The sequence below is a fragment of the Drosophila yakuba genome, chromosome X (genome assembly GCF_016746365.2).
Source record: "Drosophila yakuba strain Tai18E2 chromosome X, Prin_Dyak_Tai18E2_2.1, whole genome shotgun sequence".
NCBI lineage: Eukaryota > Metazoa > Arthropoda > Insecta > Diptera > Drosophilidae > Drosophila > Drosophila yakuba.
This window is the reverse complement of record NC_052526.2, coordinates 13,536,258-13,561,150: the sequence shown is the minus strand read 5'-3', so window position 1 is coordinate 13,561,150 and position 24,893 is coordinate 13,536,258. Positions and strand designations below refer to the sequence as shown.

The following is a 24,893-nucleotide window of genomic DNA, read 5'->3' as shown; positions in this document are numbered from 1 at the left end:
GCAATGTGTCAAAACGAATCGGGTCTACGAATCACCCTACGATGGCCAAAATGCCGAAAAAAAACCGAAATAAAAAACGAAACCAAACCAAAAAAAAAACGATCCAAAGTAGTCGGAGTTGCGGGGGCAGATCGGATTTCGGTGTAAGGAACTTTGGAAAGCAGGAAGTAGGAAGTAGGAAATGTCGCCGACACGCACACTCGAAACGGAAAGAGGGAAAAGCGGGAAAAGGGGGAAAAGCGGGAAAAGGGGGAAAAGCGGGAAAACTGGAGTCGAGGGCACTGCTAACGCATTTCTAACGAGCGAAGCCAGCAACAGCTACTTAAATGGCATACGCTTTTCGGGTAAATCATAATATATTTAATTATTTCCAGTTGGCTAATGGTAAATACAACTATTTACTAACTCTGAAAAATTCTTTTAAATATATATTTAAATGTTAAATCTTTTTTTTTTAGGAGCAAAAGAAGCAAGAGTATTCGAGAGCTTAAATCAGCTGCTCTTTGGCTTTATAGAAATCGGTGGCAGTTGGCCACGCCCCGTTTGTTTTGCCCCTCCAGGAACAGCGAGTGTTTCTCCATGTGTGTGTGAGGGTGTGAGTGTGTGAGTGTGTGGCATCATTGACACGCGAAGAGCATGAAACATTTTTGGCATTTATGTGTGCTAACCCAACCTTGGGCCCACCTCCACTTTCGCTTTCACATTTCTGGCTCAGTTGGCTGGAAGGCAAACGAAAGCTGATTACTTTGGCACAATGGAATGCCATAGCAGCCACACAGGACGAAGGACCTCAAATGGGTTACAATATTAATGTTTAAGAAATGAGAGTCCTTGTAAGGATTTGCTGTACTAGAGCCATACTCTTTCCGTTAACAATACTAATGTCTCTAAAGCTTTATATATCTATATAAAATGCACAGTTTGCGGAATTAGCTGTATTATGCTTACAGTTTTACAAAAAGTTATACCCATTTCCTGTTTTGTTTGCCAGCCATATTGGTTGCAAAAACTTTCGCTTCACTTGGCTTGTACTAAGCTGTGATAATATTTTCGAGGTTAGTTTTTAATGAGGTCTCATTTGCCCCCGGGCTTCGCAAACTGGCTTCACTCCTTGTGATGTAATAATCCGATTGCATCCACTTCGAAATGGTGGGCAACTTTGGGGAAAAGGCGGTTGCATGTGTTATGTTGAAAGTTTTACAGAGCTCATTTGGATTCACTGGGGATTACAAGTGCGAACAGCCATATAAATAATGAAAAATATGTACCAACTACTCGAATCGTACATAATTTAGTGATTTGCTTATGGCTAAGAAATAGAAAACCCATATTTTGCAAGCACTTTGAGAGAATATAATCAAAAGTTTTGTGCAACTGCATGGCAAATTGATATAAAAAAGTCATTTGCTCGCTAACATATACATATTCCCCTGATCCCATCTGTACAAGCTGCATGTGGTGTGTGTGTGTGTGTGTGTTTCGAGTGTGTTCCAAGCAAATGGCAGCGTAATCAAGTCGAGTTGCTTTCGCTGACAAGATAACACACACACACTCACGCACACACACTAACGCACAAGCGCAGTTCTGAAACGGAAACGGAAGTGCAGCCATTGACAGCGGCAGCGACAGCGCTAAAAAGATGGCGATGATGATGACGCGATATTTGTGCGTGTGTGCGTGTGTGTGCGTGCGTGTGTGTGCTGTGTGTGCTATAAATCTAATATCGCTTAATGTTGAAAGAAAGCTTTGCGCTGGAGCTCGCTTTTCCCGGCTTTTCGTCGACTTTTCCCCCGACTTTTTTTTTCCTCCATCTCCTCCTCCTCTTTCCGTACACTCACACACACACATGTCAATGTCAACACAGCGATTGGGGGGAGGGGTGGGAAAAGCTAAGGAAAATCCCTCTCAAAGAGCGTCGTTTTCGTGGGTGGCAGATTGGCAACGCTCGATTGGCAATAAATTGAAATACGCGACCATAAAATCACTTAATTGCGAATTCGTGTCTCGCCATCCCTTTTCCTCGCCCTCAGTCCGTCTCTCTTTTGCCAATTCACGTGCCCCACATTCAAGGCGCCACTGATGCACTACAAAAAATATTTAATACTTTTTGGCGAGGCACCCCAAAGCTGCATCGTTTATTAAAAATATTATTCTCACTTTCGTAAATTCATGATTATTTATGTACTTAGAGAAATTAAGGTGTATAAAGCTATGATTTTTTGCCAGTGTTTTTAAGGATGTAATTGCATTGCGGCAGCAACAGCTAATGGCGAACGCATCCAGCTTTTCACTCGTCGCCTTTTCTGGCTGGTTGGTCAGGAGTTCAGCAGTTCAGCAGTTCAGGAGTTCAGCTGAGTGTTTCAGGGCATCGGGGGGTCATTCATTTACTGGTGGCTCTCTCACTTTCGCTGCCATTCGCGGATGCCGCTGCCGTTACGGTTACTTGATGATTATGGCAAATTGATTTGTTTGCCGCGCACTTTGTGGCTTTTAAATGACGCCACACACAAACACAAACACAAACACAAACATAAGCACGCACACACACACAACCACAACTCACGAACAGGTTGTATAAGCGGAAGACAAATGAGCAATTGGCGGTTGGCAATCAAACGGCAAACGGGACAAAGGGAACGTCAAGTTAAGATTGAGATTGGTTGGGTGTTAAATGTGATCAAGGTGACAAGAAATGGCAATTGCTTGAATTGGCGCTATAGAAATCAAAGGAGTTAAGCATAACTGAAGGAAATTGCAAAAAGAAAGAAGATACTTTGCCATAAAGAATGTGCAAAAATTGTATGGAAACCATATAGCTGCATTTTGCTATAGCATCCAATCTTCATCTGCATATATGTATGTATATACATATGTAAGCCGCATTTTCGTGTCATTAAATGCTGCAACCATAATCTCCAATACAAACAAAGACTGGCTGCTGCAGCACTTTAGGAATGTCCCAACTACTGGCACTTTCTGCTGACATTGGTATAATACAAAATACAGTACACAAAAAAAATACAAAAAAAAACAAAAAAAAATGTAGGAAATGTTGTAATAACATTCAGACTCTGGGGAGATGGGGGTATGTGTGAATGTACGAGCTTGAAAGCCGTAAAATGCAATGCGTCACAGGACTGAAGATTGAACTGCAAGCTACACTGACACAGACACAGATACAGATACAGATACAGGAACAAATACGAGTACGAGTACAGATACGAGTACGAGTACAGATACTGATACAGATACAGCTCTCAAGTGCAGCTGGTAACAAATTTGCACAGAACTCGGTGGGAAGGGAAGGGAATGAGGGGTTGTTGCAAAAAGTTCGCGCTTTGATAAACAAATACAAATGGCGGAAGGTAAAGTCCGTAACCCGTCGCAGAAACCGACAATCCACTAACATGCGCTCCACAATCCCCCTTCACCCCCTACCCTCCCCTCCCCTCACCACACCCCTTTCTTTTTTACTACTTAGTGCCGCCCCTGTCCCCTTTGTGACATTTTCACCCGCCTGCCCCTAAAAACACAACCCCAACCCCATCCCCATTGCATTAAGCGTATGCAAAACCATCAACGTCATGGCCCAATCCTTATCTCTTGGCCTTCCCCGATCTCTGGCCAAAATGCAGGGAGAGAAACGAGTTGCTGGATATACATACATACATATATATCAGACGTATCGGGAGCAAAGTATCTCAGTATCTGGCAGATGCGTTGGCAGCAAAAACTTTTGCACTGCAAAAAAAATTACAGCAGCAAAGTATCAATACTAAACCGGATCTTTTTTTACGGAATTAAGGAAATTAATATTTGGGCAAATTTTGTAATTTTTTTTGATTTTGCAAATAATAATAATAAGATATGACATTCCACTTTCGGTGCATTATTTCCCAAGTTATTGGCTTTTTTTCTATCATCACATAGCACTGAAGCCTAGGGTATACGCTCAGTTTTTCTCTCCGTGTACCGACTGGCTTACTGGTAACTGGCAACTGGCAAATGGTTACTGGCAACTGGTTACTGCCACAGTTGCTTGGCTTACTGGGCACGCAGCGAACGACAAATGTAACTGTCACTTTATGCGCAGCCATTCATGTGTGGAAGTGGGCGGTGGTGCTGTGGGTGGGTGGTGCTGCGGGTGGGTGAGTGGTGCGGTTCGGTTGCAAATTGTATCCGGATGTCACAACTTCTTGGGCCACACACTCGCACACATACGCCAGCATTGGGAAGACGTTTTTATTGCGTTATTCATATTTCATTTGCACCGGACCGAGCAGCTGAAGGAGCTAAAGAAGCTAAAAGGACCTTAAGTCCTGGGATGTGCGATGCTGGGATGCTAAGTGCAGCGGTTAGTGACTAATAAATGCCACCACCCATTTCTGTTAGTTTTCCTCGAGCAGCCACAAATCGCACCAATAATGTTAAACATACAAATGCAGTATTTATGACGCACTATCATCATTTCTGAGTGGCCAGCAAACTTGTGGATATGCCAGCCATATGAAGTGCTATTTCAAGCAATGTTGCCTTGATCACGCACTCATAAGCTTAAAGAATGCGGCAACTATAAAGTTTGTTCATTAAAATGCGCCTCATTAGCTAACGCCGATCGTTGAAAGTCGTTGCAAGGGATATATACATATATACATATATATAGAGTGTCAAAAACGCGCAGGATCCTTGGGCGAATCACTTAACTGAAACTGGAAACTGCAAACTGGAAGCTGACCAATGACCCCCAGAGCGGCAGTAGTAAAGTGGTAATCTCGCCCACCAGCCAACTGCCAGCAGGCAGCAGCCACACGAACCTCAAACCATTCGAAAGTGCCGACTATCAGCCACAAGGAACCCAGCCAAGCCACCTTCCGGGCATCAGTGTAACCTCAGATCCTGGCTGGCCCACTAGCATTGACACGGACACCTTGATGCGGCGGTGGTGCTGCTGGATGATGATGCTGCTGGGGAGGAAGGACTCGTGCTGCAGGACCTCCGGGCGTTTGGGCTTTGGTGGTCGGAGGAGTGCGGATAGTGGAAAGTGGAGAGTGGAAAGTGTGAGTGGCGTGCTTATGAGTTCATGAAATGCTCTTTGAATATGCATGAGGCCCTAAGGAGCGTTGAGTGCTGCTCCGCCGGCATCTCACCAGCTCACCAGCTCACCAGCTCAGCTCCTCCTTCGTAGAGCTTCGCTCCGCCTCGGTGCCAGAATTTGGCCTGCTTTTTGGCCTGGCGGTGATTTTGCCCAACGCCCGCGAATGTAGGCAACACTTTTTTGCACTCCACGTCGGCGGAACTGAGAGAAACAAGTGGATCTTTAGAGTCAGTTCGCTTTTACATTTGAAACAAAGTTATCTCACAGTAGGAGGTACTACAATTTCTAGGAATTAATCAAGCAATAAATCCACTACTTAGATATCTTCACTTTACTAATTCAGATAATACTTAATGCGGAATTTCTCCATGTGCTTGCATGGCAACACCCTTGTCGCTCGTCCGGCAAACGAAATGAGTTGAAATTAAATTAAAGTGGTAAACTTGGCCAGGGGAAATTATGGAATATATTTAAGCCAGCTGAAACTGTTGGCTGGGGGAACTAACCGAAAACCAAGCAATTCACTTTGCTCGCAAGTCGCTCACTTAGAGTGAATGAAAACTTCTGCGATGAGCTACAAATCCGTATGATATTATCTGGCACTGTATAAAGTAATCCCCGAGAATTCGGCGCCGGGTTGTTTAACAAAACTTTGGACAACTTTGAATTCATTCACTTGCCCTTCGCCGACTGGCATTTTGATGGCAGATGTGAAGTCATCAAATTATGCAAAGGTTAATGCAACAAAAGGCAGCCGGGACAGGTTGAGCAGTTGGAGCAGGTGGAGCAGGTTGAGCAGGTGGAGCATGGGAGCCACTGCCAGCGATTCCCTAACGGATTACTCGAACATATATTCACACATATGCACAACAGATATATGAAATATGCATGACCCACCGACGCGGCGGAATATGGAGGAGAAGTTGAGAAACTCATAGGCAAGTGCAGTGCGTTTCGCCATTGTAATGTATCCATATTTCAAACTTAACTGTTGTCAATCGAAATTTAGCTTACAAGTTGTGTAACATACTTAACAAATTAGTTAGCTTCGAAATGTTATATGCTGGAACTTAAGGAAATGAAAGCCCAGTTTGAATTTGTTCATCTACTTTAGCTCAGTTTACAATTACACACGTGCATGAGTGCAATAAACACTTTATGTGCCTTGCATACTTATAGTGCCGTAACGCACTGTACACTCCGTTCTGCGATTGTCTAGCGTAAGGCTTGCTCAAATGTCGCTTGAAAGCAAATTGCATAAAATCAGCCTAAGAGCAGGCAACATGCATTTTTTATTTTGCTTTGTGGGTGGCTGCCTATGTGTGTGTGTGTCTGTCTGTGTGTGTGTGTGTCTGTCTCTGTGTGTGTGTGTGTGTGCTTGGGCTACAGAAGGAATGGCGAATGGCGAAAAAAAGCAAGTAAATAAATAACCGAGAAGGAAACTCAAACTTGAAGATAAATGCAATTTTCAGCTGCAGCAGGAAGGACAACGGCGGCCAAAAAAAAAACTGAAAAACTAAAAAACATAAAAAAATGGAGTACAAATGATGGGAGTAGAAAAAAGAAAGCTCTGCCATTTCCGCCAAAGTCAGTTGCGTTCCTTCTTATTCGCCTCGTTTTGCAGGTTTCCTATTTTGGTCCGTTTTACTATATATAAATATATATATATATATATATATATATATATTATATTTTTTTTGGTTTGTTCCATGCGGTTTGTTGTCATACTTCCTTGCCTTGCCTGGCGAAAATTCTTTTGTCGCAGCTTAAAAATTTTCAAGTGTCCTTCGCCTCATCCTGGCCATTTTTCACCACCCCTCCAGGCTCATTTGGCAAACTGGCCAACATTAATGTTGGCCGGGAAAAGTGAGGAAAAGCAAGGAAAAGTGGAGAAAAGTGCCGGGGCGAAACAGAAACAGAATCAGCAACTGCAACTGCAACTGCAACTGAAACAGCGACAACAACTTCATTTATCAAAACACTCGCTGTCGTCCATTCCCACCATCCACCATCCACTCCACCAACTTCACCCACTTTACACCACCCACTTTCAGCTACTACTCAGCACCACCCTCCCGCCCTTCAAGTCAAAGAGCCAACTAGCCTAATTCCTGGCCAAATGGCACTTGGTCAGTGCCACGCCCACCTCTTACTTCTTGCTGTCTGGAGATTTCAAATTACCCAGTAATGTGTCTATAAGAAATAAAATATATACTCATAAATAATGTGTCTACAAATTAAATTATATATATTTATAAATAATATGTCTACCAATTAAATTATATGTATTCATAAAGTAGCATTTATATTTCATTTAATTTTTAATTTGATTTTATATTATATATTAGCTTTTATATTTTCGTTAATTGTAACTTTTATTTGTAGAAGTGTAAATAAGGCTGGAGTCGCAAAACGCAGCTATCCACATCGCATTCATCGTTTTATTCATTTACCATAATTCACGAACATAATCGAAAGCGATCGATGTAAATCGAATGACATCTCATGCATGCCAGTTCCCAATTAACTTTGTGTCGCAAAACAAACGATTGTGTGCCCCAAAATGATGCTCATTGTTTGTCGCTCGGTAATCAGTCTCCGTGGCATTCTGTATTCTATGTAACATTCTATAGCCGATCCCTAATCCAATCTCGTTTGGATATGATGATGGTGCATCCACCATATCTACACATCCATCTACCCAACCATCGTGTGATGCCCATCCACTTTGTTGGACCGAACCAAATGCGACATCAATCACGTGCATTATCTATTAAATGAGCATTTCACTCCCATTCAACCCGCCACTTGTTACCCGCTACCCGAAAATCTCTAATCAAAAATTTGTCAACACTTTTGGTTTGCAACCATTTGGCCATTTCAGCTAACCCCCCCGCCCCTCCCTCCCTCCCTTTGCATTCTCATTTGTGTAATTACATTTGGCGCATTTCGCAAAACAACAATTAGCGACGCATTCGCGGACGCGACTCGTTTACAGAATGCCATCAAAAACTTTCATGTTGCCGCGCAGCTAAGGAAACATCATCAATCATGCATTTGAAAAGTTTATTAAGGCCCACACACACACACACACACACACACATAGCTGATGGGTGATGGGATTTACGGGAATCCAAGGGTGTTTCAAAGGGGGTTTCAAAGGGGGTTTCGAGGTGCCGAGGTTACGGGCTTCTGGCTTCTGTTTTCCGTTTTCTGGCTGGCTGATGTCGATGTTGCTGGCTGGTGGCAAAGGGCAAGTGTACTTACGAGCTGAAAACTTTTCAATGGCTTTTCTGCGCTGGCACAAGTTGCAGTTGGAGCAGTGAAATCGGGGCTACAAACAGAACGGCAGGACAGCAAAGTCCAAAGTTGCACCAGAGATGTGCCATGCGATCGATAATGTTACAAGCTTCCGGTTTCGAAGGCATCAATCTTTTCACTTGCCAGTCAAACCGGGCTTTTTGGTCAAGAACCAAAGCTTAGCCCTGCAAAAGCCTATTGTAAATCCTATGAAACTTGCATATTTTTAGTCACAGCAAATCTGCTAATCGATGTGCATTTAAAATATAACAAAATGAGGAGCATTATTTTTAAAAATAACAAAATATTCATGATATTTTTCAAAAGTTATAAGCCACTTTTAGGAACCTCAAATAACATTACAAACTATTCCTTCCGCATCTTAATGAATTAATTTTTCATGCTTAATAGCTTTTTTTGCAAATGTAAAGACATAAATTTATTTAAGTTTTCTGATTGCTATAATTAAATTCTTCGTTGTGCATAATATTAAACTTTTCATTTACTTTATTAGCTAACGTATTATTTATCGATGCTGGAAAACTTCATGTTTGCCAGCAGCAAAAGGAAAGTGGAAAGTCTACCAATATCGCTTAGCATGAATTAATCATGAGCCGAGGCCATAATCTCTGGAAAACTTTGCTGAGCCTCTTACCTTTGTCACACTGGCTTTTCCACGATTTCCCGAAAGTCTATTTAAATTTTGACCCTGAAACTGTGATCGCATTTGAATGAGACAAGTAGGCAAGTCGGAAATTTCTACAGCAAAATGCAAATGGAGCTGCATTTTCCCAACCATTTCGTAGTGTATGTAAAACAAAAAAAAAAACGTATATATTTGTTCTTTCGGTTTTTGTACTTTCGCTTGACTTACAGCCCGAAAATGCAGTCGGCAATAATTTTGCCAGCACTTTCACTCGGTGCACTTTCACCGACCCGCTCTAATCCCCGTGCCCCCAAGCAAACCCGCTAATCTCCACCGATATTCCCGCAATATAAGTACGCGGGTGTTCATCAATTTTCAATAACAATGGGAGCCAAAGGGAAAATGCACAAGAAGGAGAATCGCTATCCAGACAATGGCAGCACGTGGCGAATTTACGATGCAAAATCTGCACAGAGAAATGGCAGAAAAAAAATGAAATGAAATGAAAAGAAAAGAAAGGAAAAGAAAAGAAAGGAAAAGAAGAGGAAAATGGGAAAGTCCCGAGTCCGCTGGCTGTAAGCAATTTCAATAAATCGCAAATGATATAAAGCGATTGAAGGGGAAGATGTGGCGAAAAGGATGGGTAATGCAATACTTTCAGTCAATAGACCGAGCGATAAATAAAGGATAAACGAGCGGAGAATAGAGTTCGATAATCGCCAACTGTTAAGCAAGCGTTGCAGTTTACCTTCAATCGCAGATTTGTTTATCGATAAAATCGAATTTTCTACAAAAGAATTTCTAGTGTTATTTCAATTAAAAATACTTTTAAAATACATTTAAAAGCTGCATTTTTAACACAGAACGATTGCAAGTGCCTCGTAATTAATAAAAACTAGTTTACCAAATGATATGAATATCCTTGGATTCTGGGCATAAACTGGCGAACTATGGCGAGCTATGCAGGTGCGTTGAGTGGCGTCTGCGACAGGGAGTTTTCACTGTTTGAGCAACCCTCTACACGCATCCTGTATATCCTTTGCTCCTGTGCTCCTTCGAAGCTGAATGGACGACCAATGTGGCAAGCACCCAAACACCAAAGGATGCCGCAGGCTTCCAAGCGTCTGTCTCTGCCCAGACTACACTTGAGCTTATACACTGAGAAAATCCCTCTCTACTTATGGCAACAACTAAAGAGGCTTTAAATTATATTGCTAAAGTTATTAAAGCCTTAAGGAATTTTTTCTATAATTTTTTCTTTGAAAGCGTGCTATTAAACTGGACTCTCATTGGCATTTATTTCGCGCAGTGCATGGTGCATGTGTCTGTGGCACTTTTTGTGTGTGTTAAGTCGCGCGTAGACGACGAGAACGACATTGCCATGGTGCGGTCATGAATCATGCCAAAAAATTGCAGTCACCGTTGAGGAGAGGAGAGAAGAGGATGGTGACCCAAATACCCGCTCCCAATTTCACTGCCACTCCCACGTCGCCATCTTCTTTGCTCCCGGGAGCAAGTCCAACGATTCTGGGATTCTCGGATTGCGAGCCGTTGTGGCACGTCGATTGTGGTGGCCAGATACTAGGAAACTGGGAAACTGGGAGACTGGGAGACTGGGAAACTGGATGGTGGTCGCCATCCACTTGAGGCAACCCAATGGCCCAGCTTCGCAGTATTGCAGCATCGCAGACGTCGAACGTGGGACAAACGATGGACGCCGTGGCCATGGAGACGATGCTCCTGTTCCCACTTTCCACTTCCACTTTTCCCAATGCTGCTGCAGTGAATTTGCCGCACTGGCTCAGCAAAAAGTGGGCGTTCTGCAGCTCACTCACTTACTGGGCGCACTGCGAGAAATGCCTCTGCATTTCGTGCATTTCAAATGTAAAATGAACGAATAATATTCATTCATACAACTGGGAGTTTGAACGTGCTACAGTCTCAGTAATAGTAACAAATTGGATGAAACCTAAACGACAGCTGCTTTTCTCGCAGTGCAGAGTGACTCGAGCAGGGCGACGACACGCCCCATTTTTGCAAGTGCCATCGTCGCTGTAGTTGTTGCTGTTATTGCCGCTGCAGTTGTTGTAGTTGTAGCTGTCGTTGCAGTTGTACTTGTTGTTGTTGTCGTCAACGTTGTCGGTGGCACTTCACTTTTCTATATTAGCGCCACGTAAGTGCAGCCGCAGGGGCGTGGCAATTGCATTAGCGAAGGACGCGAAGGACACCGGGGGGTATGGAGAGGGAGGGGTGGGGTGCGGTGTGGGGTGAGGTCCTGGGTGAGCGAAAGGATAATGGGCGTTGGAGGACATTAGTATCGCAGTAGATTAAGTGGTTGCAAGTGAAAAATTATACGAAGCTTTGCTGATAAGCGTCGGACAATGGTAATATTTCAATACACTTTGGTGTTTGCTATATTTTCAAATATTTTAAATAATATTCAAAGATATTTTCAAATATTTTAAATAACATTCAAAGATATTGTCAAATATTTTAAATAATATTCAAAGATATAAACTTTGATTTACTGTAGTAATCAACCAACTAATTGACTTATAAACTTCAATATGACGGGCACTTAACAAATATGCATTTCAATGTTTTATTGCCTCTTAAAGTGCAGAAATGAAATTGCACGTCTTCTTGCACATTATTTTTTGCAATAAATTGAAGTCATTTCTTTTGACGCCACATCTTGTGTATAAAAATCCCCATGGTCGCAAATAAACTCAAAGTGCAATTTATTGTACATCATTTGCGAAATTCTTTATAAAAACATGCAATGAATTTATCAACCCAATGAAGTATACAGTATACCGTTCGAGGGCAATGCAACCACCACACACACAGCCATTTTTATGTGTGTGTAATATATGCCGCAAAGTTATAGTTTGCCCTTTGACCCGTCGTTTGAAATACAGTCGTAAGTAGTCGTGGAATAAGTTGCCGCCTGACGGGGCAGTGGAAGCTGTGGAAATGGGCTTGATGTCGTCTGTCGTTTGAAGCTAGAAGAAAAAGAGGGCGTTAGATGCACTCTCTTGGCCGAAGTTCTTCTGCACTGAGAGAAAAAGCATGTAAGCTGTAAAGTAGATATAAGCACCTATAGGCATAAGATGATGCCAAAATAGTAGTTTATTTCATGTAATTTTATTTATCTTTATATGCATAAGAGAAGGTCATTAATATACATATATTATAGAAAGTCTATTTCTTTTTGCTTTTGCTAGTTTCTTCTATCTTTTTCCTCAGTGCGATCGTCTTATATTTTAATCTATATTCTCCCTTGCTCCTTCAAATTGATATTTTTCGGTGTACGTGTGAGTGCAGCAGTGTGCGTGCCGAGTGTGTATGTGTGTGTCTGTGTGTGTGCCTGTTTAATGGCCACAAAGCGGAAACTGGAGCGTGGCTGGTTCTTCGTCTTCGGCTGATGCAGCTGCATTAGCAGCCATTTGCAACAGCCATTGATGGCGGTGCATATGTGTTTGTTGCTCTGCTCTCTCTCTCTCTCTCTCTCTCCCTCTCTTTCTCACTCCCTCTCTCTCTCTCTCTCTCTCTCTCTCTCTCTCTCTCTCTTTCTATCATTGGGCGTGCTTTACTGCCATTTATATTTATGTTTGCCCAATGCCTTGCAAGGCCCCCCGAAAAATGATGACATGAAAAATTGTGTTGCCCGCTTTTGGGCGCTGCTCTCTGATTTCGTTTCTCTTGGTGGTTTGCGGGGGTTTGCGGGGGTTTTCTAGGGGTTTTCTAGGGGTTTTCTAGGGGTTTTCTAGGGGGTTTTCGGGGGCTCTTTGGCGGTTCCGGGGATCCCCCATACCGAAACTTCACGGATACGGCCCTAAGGCCAGTCAGCAGACAACCAGGAAGCTTTTCGAGCGCAATTTATGGCTTTTTAAATCGAAAGAAATTCAATGCTTGTTTAAGAACAACGAATGAACGAAGAAAGACAGCGAATGGAAGTGTGTGCCCCGAAACAAATTTCGAGATTTATGTTTACCCTCGCCGTACTTATTTTCTACTTTGCCTCTATTTTTTTTTTCGTTTTGTTTGTTCTTGAGTTGGCCAAGAATATTTTCGGCCATGGTAAGTGGCTCTAATTATGCCGCAGTTAATTTGCCAGCTATAAAATAAATATATAGGAAATAAAAAAAAATATATAAATATTTTAGCAATGAAAACTGCTTTTATTCAGTCGCAAAGCTGTTTCACTTTTATTTCTTTTTATTCAAATGTATTTAATCTTAAAACTTTTCTATTTGCCCAAACACGGAAAACGACAAATTGCATTTTGAACACCCAAGCTGAAACTGCGAATAAAGTGAATGAATGGTGATTAATGCGAGTTCGATTTATTTTATTTAACAAATAGTTGTCGCACAGCACATATGTTTCTGTCAAGGATCTCGCAGTGGTGCTTGAAAATACTACCAAATTGCTGTGGCAAAAGGCGAAAAAAAGCGAAAAAAAACGGAACGATTTCTTTGTGATAGCTTTCGATTTCGATTTTAGCCAAGGAGTGAAAGTGAATACAGTGAATACAGTGAATACGGCGTACGAATAGTGGGCTGGGCCATTAAATGTTGGCTGGCCTTGGTGACGCGTCGCGACGCGATGCGCATAAAAAATGGAAAATCAAATCGGAAGAACACGCACAAAAGGGTGGGAAAAATACAACAACAAAGAATGCAAAAAAAAAAAAAAAAAGTGAAAAAAAAAACGAAAAAAATGGATGGGAAAATCCAAGAATATGGGAAAAAGGCAGGCTCAGTTCGCAATCAATGCGTTGTTGGTCAAGGAGAAGAAAAAGTGGGGGAGGCTGCTTTGATTGTGGGCGTGGCTGCCTTGTGCCAGTTTCGGCTATGCAGCCACACACACATACAAACAAACACACACACACAGACAATGAAGCATGCACGCAGACACACAGATACACGGATACAGATGCAGGGGCACAGATACAGATACAGATACAATGCTGCGGCCTCATTTTGCAGACGCCAAATAGAACTAGAACTAGAACTAAAACTGAAACTGAAACTGAATCTGAATCTAAAAAACTGAGACCGGATACTCGAAGCCTGTGCTAAAAACCTCGGTTCAGCCGGACCATTGTCCTTCGTCCTTTTTTCGCCTGCATTAGCCAACTCATCCTGTTACGCTCTCGCCACTTTCCATTTCAAGCCAACTGAACGTCTGCTGCTTACTATCGAAACTTTCTAAAATTTCTATTCGATCTGCAATAAACGTGACACAAAACTTCACTTATGACCTGACTAAATAACATTTCTGTTCTACACAAACGTACTATATTCTGTTAATAACTTTGATTAGTTCCCGATAAATTCATCCCAAACAAAGGGTACATATGCTTTCGACTATTATTGCAAGCGGTCTCATTAATCCCAATTCGCAATCGTTTATATCAAGTGATTTTTATTTTTGTTACATTTGTTATTCCTTATTTTATTTTCTACTGCCGCCGTCGGTGTGTGTGTGTTTTTTTTTCTGTTTCATTCGCCGGCGATTGCCAGAATCCAAATTAAGCTTTGGCAATAAAGCCTGGCACAGACAATAACAGCTAACCTCGGTCCTGGAAAGCCTCTGCAGGATCCTCATCATCCCAGGATTTCATTCCTGGCCACCGAACGATTGTCTTGATGTCCCACTTCCACGATACACAGAGAAAAAAGGGCGATGGCTATGTTAGTGGCTAGCCTTTCTCTGCACATTTTCTGTTGTATCTTATTTTTTTTTAAACCGAAATAATGAATAATTTAAATATAAAATATATATATAATTAATATAGGAGATCAAGAGTAGTTTTTTTCTGAGTGCACGCTGGCCCTGTCCTCCCAGTTCCGCCCCCATAACTAACTCAAAGCACTCGAGCGCCTCAATGGACACACGGATACGCAGAATCGGAGGATTCCAGGAGGGGATTCTGGGGGGTATTCTAGGGGGACCAAAGCTGGCGGAACTTGGAGAATGTTTTGAGTGTCGAGAGGATGTCGGGCGAATGTCGTGCGATTGTTTTGTGTTGTGTTGCGAGTCCTTGCCGTCGACGGGCTTTGTTTGAATGGCACTCGAATCGAGGGGCGGGGTTTCGGATTCGGATTCAGATTCAGATTCGGATTCTGGGCGGGAATTGGGGATGGTGTGGGATTGGGATTGGGATTGGGGCGACTATATATATGAGTGGGTAGGCCAAACAAGATTGGGTCGAGGCTAATAAATACGAGCCACTTACTTGATATAAATGAAAGCACAAGAATCATATCTATGGTCACTTGAAACCACTTCATCTCATTTCCCTCTGCACGCTTTTTTTGCCAGTGCTGCGGTGGTGGATCTGCCCCGTCTCTCTCTCTCTCTCTCTCTCTCGCTCTCTCTCTTGCTATATATATATATATAAATATATATATATAATCCTCTGCACTGGCGGCTCCAATCTGATAGTTCCAATATGATAGTTCCAAGATCGATATTATATATATATTTTATATATTTATTTCTAGTTTTTAAGGCGCAGGCGCAGCTGTCGCGGGAAAAGTGAACTTTTTCTTCATGGGTTGTGAATTTCTGGTATTTCTGGGATTGTTGTTGTGCGTTTTATGCATCTCAGTTGCAGTTTTCATTCGCAGTGTAATCGAATTGGCAGCATTTATTTACATCGATTATTATTCTGGGTGTCCATGCTTCCATGCTTCCACGATTTCATAGTAAATATAACATATATTTCTCTATATACTCGTATGTATATGTATCTATATATTTAGATCTATTAATGTACGGTCGTTTTTGGCTTACAAGGTATATAAATATATTTGTAAATATACTTGTTTCTTGGCAGTTTTCGATTAAAATTCTTCAAATGTGTGTGTTCTTCAATTTGGTGGCCCTCTTTCGGTTTTGCCTTTGTTCTGCTCCTAGTTGTCCTCGTTGTCCTTTTGCTTCACATCCTCTCATTCCTGTGTCTCATTCCTCCTCCATCTGTTCTTCCTTATGCCGCGTAGTGTGGATGGGGAGAGGGGTAGACAAAGGACGAGTCCTGGAAGAAAGGACACATTTAATTAGTGCTTTCATTAGAAACAAAAAAATTCCTTTCATTTCGCGGCGGAAATGTATGTGTGAGCATTTTTTAAATTTTCACAAAAGGGAATTCACCAATTTATCAAAAGCCAGCGCAACTGGGTTACCCAAAAAAGTAATAGTAATTCTCCTTAAATTAAAAATTAAATATCTAGGCGGAATTAAATATTTTATAAGCTTTATATTTTTGAGACTCGCTGAAGTGCTTAAAGAAAGGTGACATAAGAAAATTTGCTTGTGATTTATTAGGCATAATCCTTCCTTGTTTTTTTTTTGTACATTTTCTTGGCCAAACTCATCCGCTTTCTTTGCGAAGCAAAATAAAGTTTTCAAGTCCAGCGAAAAATCTCAAATATATTTTCCCTTTCAGGACTTTTCTTATTTTTCTGTTTATGCAAATTGATTTTAATTATAATTTTCTGCTCAGACCGCTGACCCAAATTGGATTGTTTGAAATGTATGTATGTATATTTTAGAATAGGACATTTTTTTTTTTGTTCTTGTTTTTGCGTCTTGGGCCGCAAACATTTTGTGAATTTTAATTGCTAATTTTGCGTAATTCATTTACCCCGGTTGCAAAGGTATCCCAAAGTTTTTGTTCTTGGCAAAGGCTCCTTTGGGTCTGTTAATTTAATTAATAACTCTGGAAGAGACTTGACGAACGAGACTTGTCCCTTTTTCCCTTTTCCGTTGCGTTGGGATAATCTCAAAAGTCCTTTGAGTAGCTGAGTGATTGCTAGACGGGGACTATTTAAATCTAAAAGCATAACTAATATTTTAACTGCATAACTAACTCTTAATCCTGTTACGTGCAAAATGTTATAAGTTTAAGACGAATAGCTCACTATTAACTCGCCTCCAACTCGTTATGTAAGCTTAAATCGCAATTATGGCGTAGAAAAATCGATAAGTAATCCTTGAAATATCCTGCTGTCACCTTTGAACTTGATTTATCAGCAAGAAGCAAAGTTGTCATGCGACGCTTAGAATAAGTAAACATGACATGACAGTGAAGGCTTGCAGTGTGAAATAATATTATTTGACATTATTTTCCATTTAGCATATTGGCCAAGAAAATGTCAGGTGGAAATTGCTGGCAAGCGCATTTTCCTAATTTTATTCATGGAAAAATCTACACAAAATTTATGGCGAATTAAAAAGAAATAGCAGCATTTCAGTGCCCCTGAAAAGTTGCTACATTATTGCGCAATTCAATTAGGGCGACTTTAAGTCGCCACTTGAGTAAAATGAAGGGTGTATAAAGGGGGGGTGTGGTGGGGTGTGTTGAGGGGGGGATGGGGGGGTGCAAAGGTGGCAGACGTGGGAAAATTGTGAATGGGGGCGTGGGAAAATATGGTGCCAAGTGTGGGAGTGGCATGAATGAGCAATTCAGCGAGGGCGTGAAAAGGTTTTCGGAAGTAATTTAAGAAAATGTCATAAGAGTGTGCATGACCTTACCACCCCCCACCCACCCACTTTACCATGAAGAATGCTCACCTCATGCTGTCAAATATTTAACCCTCTTAAAGCACAAGTGACATATCTGTAATTTTGCAGAAAATTACGCATAATTTCAAAATGCGTAGTGAGAATCATTTTTCGACCTTTTCATCAAAACATAGAAAGTTTTTAAAATTTTTATAGATATAATAAAATATATAACCGTTTTAAATGATTAAAAATAATAGTATTACATTAAATTCTACAAACTTGAGAACATTTTTGTCGAAGTTACCATGTTAATGCAGAGTAATGAATCGAATGAATCCTAATTAGAGGGTTAAGGGTCGCCTGCAGCGGCAGGTGGCGAATGGCGAATGGCAGATGGCAGATGGCAGGACATGGCAGGATAAAGCGATGCGATGCAAGGATGGCTCGAGGACGACACGTTTTTGATGCAACAAAAGATGCCAAGTGTCAATTTAAACAGCCGCACGAATGAAAGAGACGGCGACTTTTGGGGGGCTCCCCAAAAAAATGTGCCAGGGGCAACATGCCATCGCACTCGCACTCGCACTCGCACTCGCACTTGCAGCCTCTGCTCGTCCTGCCACTTGAAGCTTGAAAAAGCCAACGTTGACAGCGTTTAAGACTTTCCCCATTGTCCTTGCCAGCGCCTTGATGGTTTGACAGGGCAAGGCAAAGCCGCCGTCGTCCTTTGCGTCCCTTTCGTCCTTTTCGTCCTGCCAGGACCTGCCTGTCCTCGCCTGTTGTCTTTTCATATTAAATGCATGGCGAAATGTACAAAAAAAAAAAAAGAAATGGTTTATATACGAGTGAAACGACAGCACGACAAAAGCCAAAGGAGTGCATTATTATACATCGAATCTGTACATAGGATGGACTTAAAAATAATTATATTTACCTACAGCAGAATGGATCAATTTTGGGTAACTTCTTGCTTCTCTAACTTTCTTTAACTTTTAGTTAAGCAAGTTATATATTCATTCAGTAATTTATGGACTGCAAACACTAAAAAGTGTCAGTTTTTCGTGTGAAAATCAGCTTAAATAATTAAAATAATAAAAGCTGTATTCTGTTGAAGTGATTAAAATTGCAATATCCCCAGCGAGTGTAAATGATGGGACTTAAGTCAAAAAGCGCGAGAGAAATTCGATTTTTCGCCGTCAACATCCGTTTGTCTGCCCGCCCAATTTGCGCCGTCATCACGCGATAGTTGCCACTGCCACGGCTTTTGGCCCCCCAGAAGTCAACCCACCCATCACCCACCACCCACTTACCCCCAAAAAAAAAAAAAACAAAAAAAACCCGAACCAACCCCACCACATTTGTCGCTCATTATGGGCGCTCATTAGGCGGCGCTAGCGGCATGTCAAGTCTGCAAAAAAAAAATGAAATGAGATGAGTTGAGATGAGAATGGGGTGAGCTGGAGGCCCTGACCCCTGACCCTTAACCCCTAATCATGCGGAGCCGCGAACGAGGATAAAAGGGCGTAATAACTATATTATGCAGTCTGACTAAGTTATGGAAGCCAAACGGAGAAGTCAGTAAAATTTAATTTAATTTAATTTATTAGTTCGAATTAAATATCCCAAGCCCAGGATATATGACAGAAAATGTTCGGTAAAACTAAACAGCTAGATTGTAATATTTAAATGTTACTTTTCACAATTATTACTGCAATGTCTTTGCAATTTGTAACATTTTTAAGCCACTTAAAAAGAACTCTTAAGCTAGAACAAACTATTTTAACAAGTCCCTGTTTGTGGTAAACTTGTAATATTCAAAACGTAAAATCCAAAAATAAAATTTGCGTACTTCTCTTGCAATTAAAATGGAATTTGGACAGTTTTGTGTCATATTCAGTTAGACTCCGAAATTGTTTGCCCCATAATTTCTTAATATTTCTGGCTTTGATAATATGGTCGACGTCAAAAGTCTGGAGTGGAATAACAAAGGCTAAGGCAACAATTTTATTCCCATCAACAGAAACATCATCATCATTATCATCTCGGCTACTCATTCGCATGCTCAGCAGCAGCAGCAGCAGCAGCAGCTGCTTGTCTGTCGCATGCAACCGTCTCTTTCGTTCGACTATGGCCGTCTCTCTTTCGCCTTAGTATACCCATCTCTGTCGCAACGCTCGTTGTCTGGTTGTTGCTGATTTTGCTATTATTACATGCATATTTCGTGTAATGAGTGCGATTAGCATTTTCAATGAAGTGGGGTTAACAATGTGCCTTGCATTTCTATTTGGTTCGCCCGCTTTCTCTCACTCTCTCCCACTCTCTGCCACTCTCTCGGAACTTTTAGCCAACTTTCACCCACTGGCTCTCAAATACCCGCTGCTGCCACTGAACCGAGTGAGATCCCCGCCAGAAATCTACTCTCATTCTCACTCCCTTTCACTCTGGGTGCTCCAAATGATGCTGCGTCATCAACATAATCATCGGGCATCAACATTTCAAATTGCGCGGCATTATTAGCTATATACTGGTATATACCCCGATATCCAAAGATATATGTACATATACTCGTAGGGTCTGGTCACACACATGCCCCCATAAATAGTCGCTGCATTTGATCAATTGCCAAGCATATTTATGAATTGACAACACTGCAGGAAATGGCTGATTGCGAAAGTTAATTACACTAGAAAATATCGTGCAACAAAATATGAAAACAAACATTTTGTTTACAAGCAACTTAGTTTTGTGTTAAAGTGTGTTACTTTTACGTTTATCGGTTAAACTTTAAATTCTTTTAGAATGCATTAACAACTATTAATGGGAACGCTAAATTTTAATAAAAATGTTTTCAATTAATTTTACGCATATTTTTCTATTCCTTTAATGTTTTCACGGTGTAAATGTACGATTTGCAGTCGCATTTCAGCCATTTCAATCGCTCTCAGCCGCACACATTTCTGGGTCCCTTTTTTTATGGCCACTTTCCTCCAACCACGCCCCCCCCTTCCACCCTTTTCGCCCTTCCACCCCGTGAAACGCCCACCAGCTGAGCTTTGTCCTTGCGTTGGCATCTTTAATGTTGCCTACTTTTTTGCGCTCCGTTTTGCCTTCTTTTTTTTTTTCGTTGTTTGTGGCTAGGATATATGTGCGCATATATATCTGCGGGTTAGGATCTGGTGACCCCACCGCTCCGCTGCTAGATTTTCGCTTTTAACTCATTGTCTACTTATGGCGATGGGTGTTCTGGGTGTCCTGTGCTTGCCTTGGCTTTACCACCCACTCGAATGTCCTTGTCGCTGGTTTTGCATTTCGGTGGTCTGCAATTCGCACACTTTTACACTTACGCAGGTGACAGTCGTCAACCTGCAGCGTGCCCTTGCAGCTTTCTCTTTTCTACTTCTGTTTTTTTTTTTTTTGTAGTTTTTGTTTTGTGCTTTCGTAAAATGTGTAGGGGCAAAACTGTTTGTTTGTTTGCTCCCCAGGCCCCAATTTTTGTGTGGATCCACCACGCTCAAGTTCGCCTTCGCCTTGGCAGTTGATTTCTGTCACAGCTGCCGTCTGTGATTTGTGCTTTCCACCTCCATTTTCCATTTCCCATCACGCAACTCGCATCTAGCGTTTCGCCCTTTGTCTTCTGCCACTGCTGCCTACTGCTACTTATTTTGGATTTTTCCTTTTGGCACTCGCCAAAGAGATTTATTGCTCATACGCACTGTGTGCCGAGAGACCATGTTTCATTTCTTTTGTATTTATAAGCTGTTTAAAGCGCTGCCAGCAGGCTTTTCAGACTGCGGCCTGCTCGAGCTCAAGTTCCTCCGAGTTCCGAGTGACAAATTACGAGCTGGAGAATTGATTATCTTGTTCGAGATTATCCCAAGTGTCTATGTGACGGGTTATTGCCCCATTCGATGCGGTTCGACTAAGCTGCCATGAATTATACGAGTTCATGGCATCATATATGTCTTCAAAAAAAAAAATCGAAAAAAATGGAATAAAGGGGTTTTGGCATGGTGAAAACCAGTAAAGTACAAGGCAAAGTGTCCTTTATCATTTATATGTGTATTTAAACCACATTTACCCATTTCCTGCAATTTGCATTCATTTTTCCTTTCTATTTATATTTCTTCTTGATTTTTTTTTTCCAAATAAATCTTGCTTTTATGCCTTGTGATTCAAGTAATCATTGAAATGACTGGCTTTAACAGACTTTTAGCAACTTGAGGCTGACATTAATGGCCTAATGCCACGGCCATTTGATACGCACTTCAGGTAAGCCTTTTAACCCGCGTCTGCCCTCCTTAACCCTCCACAGACCGCGCTAGTTGGGTTGCTTACAATATTTTTTCAATTTAATGCGAACTGCAATTTCTTCGTTTTTCTTATTTTTTTTTTTATTCGCCAAGGCTTGTTATGATGAGGCGCAGTTTTACTCGTTTCCGCTTGCACAGGATCCGTTCGCGTGGAACTTGTTATCGCTGCTATGAGGCCACCCCTGGCCCTTCAAAAACGACGGAAAAGGAAGATCCTTGCACATTTTTGCAGCTCAAGTCCTGTGTTTCGCTTTTTATTGACAGAAAGCTGAAAGGAGGACGTTGCAGCTTGTCCCAGCTTGTTTGCCTCATACACAAAATGAGACACTTGACCAAATGGTTGTCATGCCAATGACCATGTTCTAGTACCCGTTGGCTTGATACCCTATATTCGAACTCACTTCGTTTTGGCCTTTAAAATAGCCCTACTCAATAATAAGTAGATTTAGTTTGGGTTATCAATTATTTTAGTTAACCAAGTTTATTAAAAGCTTTTATCATCCAAAGCCAAATTTCTTGCCTTATTAAGGAAACCTTTTAGCCCAAACACTAAGTTTTGTGTAAAACTTTGTCGCAAATGTAATTAGAAACTTGAGGTTTTCGAAAGGGAAGTATTTAAATCACATATTGCCCCAGAGCAAAATGGATAAATCACAATTTTTGCAGGATATCCGCAGCTTTGATGCTCGTTTTCCTGCTCCTGGAGAGTTGTTGCCGTGAAAGGTTTGTTTTGTCATTAAAGTTGAGTTTTCCCGTTGATGATTCTCTGTCTGCTGCTGTTTCAGTTGGCCAGGTGAAGTGGCCAGCGAGCTGTGGAGGATGCTCTAATTAAATTTGCCCGGCCGCTTCATTATGCCACTTCTGAGGGCCACGCCCCCCACCACCACCCCTCTTCACATGTTGACTGAAGCAAATAAATCAAGTTAAATAATTGCCACTCGTATTGTCAACTCATCTTTGTGGGTGTGTGTGTGTGTTTGGGTGTGCATGTGTGTATGTGAGTGCGTGTCCTTTCTCTGAAGTTGTATAAGTTGCTGTTGTTTAACATGGGCTTGGTCCACATGTGCCACGCCCTCTCTAGTTAACTCCCCCAACTCCCCCCTATGCGCTCTCCCCACAAAAATACTGAGAAAAATTAAATAGTAGAAATTGCAGCGAAGCCATCTGGCAAAATGTGACAAATTTAGGGATATTCTTCGAGTGCAATAAATGGCATTATATATAATGTTGAAACACAAAGTTCCAACTAGAAAGCCAACAAGTTTTTTGGTTTCGACCACCTTCTGTGCCACGCCCACAACCTTGAAACAACAAATTGCTCTGTGAAATTTTATTATAATTAAAACATTTTGCTAAGCACCGAAAGTTGGGCCAAAAAGCGGCACACACACACACACACATATATATACACTGGCGCATAATCCAGCACACTGTGTGTGTGGGACACTTCCGGTTCCTGGCGCACGACTTCCGGTCCGGTCGGGCCTGCCACGCCCCTTCTCCTCCTTCGCAGGAGCAAGAACCCACCGCTCTGCGGGATCCTTTGACGTCGGGGATCCTAAACTATGCATGAGCTTTCACTCGGTCTGGGGAATATACATATATATGTATATATATATATATATATGTACTATATGGCATTTGAATGGGACATGTGAATACCTTGGGTATTCAAGTTTTTGGCCATTTTAAATGAACTTTGAGCGGGCAGGCAAAAGGGCTTTTGATTGTGTTTTAATTAAAATAAACATAAGCTTTAAATATGTGAATATGCTAACGTGCCATGCGTTTGAATGAATTAAAACTTTTATAACTAACTTATAAACTAATTCCTGAAAATAGTACGTAGTAGCCGTAAATTAGCCGAATGACAAATTGCAAATAAATGTACATTTTATTACGCTTATGTCGCATTAATGCATTCATTTTGACTGATATTCGAATGATGGATGGTGAGTCCATTCATTCTGCACTCAGTAGGCACTCGAACGCATTAATGTGTGGCCCACACCATCACACACCCACACACACACATTTTGGCTCTTGAGCTCTCGTTTTTGGCCATTTAAACTTGGCCAACACAGCGCGCTTATGACGCTGCCTCTAATGGCATTTGGCCCGCAGGCAAATGCAATTTTTTTGGTTCAAAATGAAAGCAAATTTTCCGCATTAAGTAAGCCATAATTGAATAACGTCATAAGCTGCCTTCAACACGCTCGCAGAACCCAAAAAGGGGGCGACTTTAACGCGCGGGGGGGGGGGCGTGGTCTGCGGTTCTTTCTGTGTGTTTGCGTTTTTGTGTGCGTTTGTATGCGTGTAATCAATTATGCTTTTTATGTCAAACGCCATGAGAGAATGATCCCGAAAAGCGAGGGGGCGAGCATGGGTCCAAGTGGGCGTGGCTATGAGCGGCACAAAACATTACCATCAACGGCAGGCACAGAAAAAACCAGCCCTTCACAAAATTTCGCTATAAAACACGAAAGGCGCCCACTGTCATCAGTCAAAATTTAAAGTTAATTTCGTTTGACAATTTTCGGAAATGAAATCACGCGAAATTAATAAACAAAATCACGAATCAGTTAAACTTCATCACAGCGAGCAATTTAATTTCATTTTGCTTATAATTATAATTACCCCATTTGCATGCTGTCATCGCTTTGTTCAAGACACTGCAATTTAAGCCACAACAAAAGTGGATCAATAGCTTAAATCCTTTGGTTATTAAGTGGCCAAAACTTGAAATTGTTTCTCTGATTTATGGAATAAATATGATCTAAATATATATAAATAATAGTGGTCTAAATATGGAATCTCCTACCCCGTTGAGCTTGTTATTAAAATCCCAATCGATTTGAATTCAAATTTGGCAATTTGAATTTTTTTGTCACCTTAAGCAAAAAAATGTATAACATGGTTTGTAAGTTTAGTTAGTTAGTTGTATAACAAATGAATTATTTTCGCTGTGCAACTATTTCTACTATTATTTATCGTAAGAAATAGCATCTGAAATATCGCATTG

The 24,893-nt window shown here is 41.4% G+C and overlaps 2 protein-coding genes across 2 annotated transcripts in view; both read right to left on the bottom strand.

The window, feature by feature from the left end:
- The window catches only part of LOC6525320 (acetylcholine receptor subunit alpha-like), a 92,232-nt gene that overhangs the window by 38,364 nt on the left and 28,975 nt on the right, over window positions 1-24,893 (bottom strand). Inside the window, exon 3 of the mRNA XM_002101120.4 lies at window positions 15,289-16,089. Coding sequence (XP_002101156.1) covers window positions 15,289-15,343 — 55 coding nt within the window. The 5' untranslated portion in view covers window positions 15,344-16,089. The remainder of the gene's footprint in view (window positions 1-15,288; window positions 16,090-24,893) is intronic.
- On the bottom strand, window positions 7,453-11,451 carry LOC26535647. The gene is given in 4 exon segments (XM_043206756.1): window positions 7,453-10,476; window positions 10,478-10,637; window positions 10,670-10,708; window positions 10,710-11,451. Coding segments are annotated over 4 exon segments (303 nt in total). The 5' UTR covers window positions 10,769-11,451; the 3' UTR covers window positions 7,453-10,431.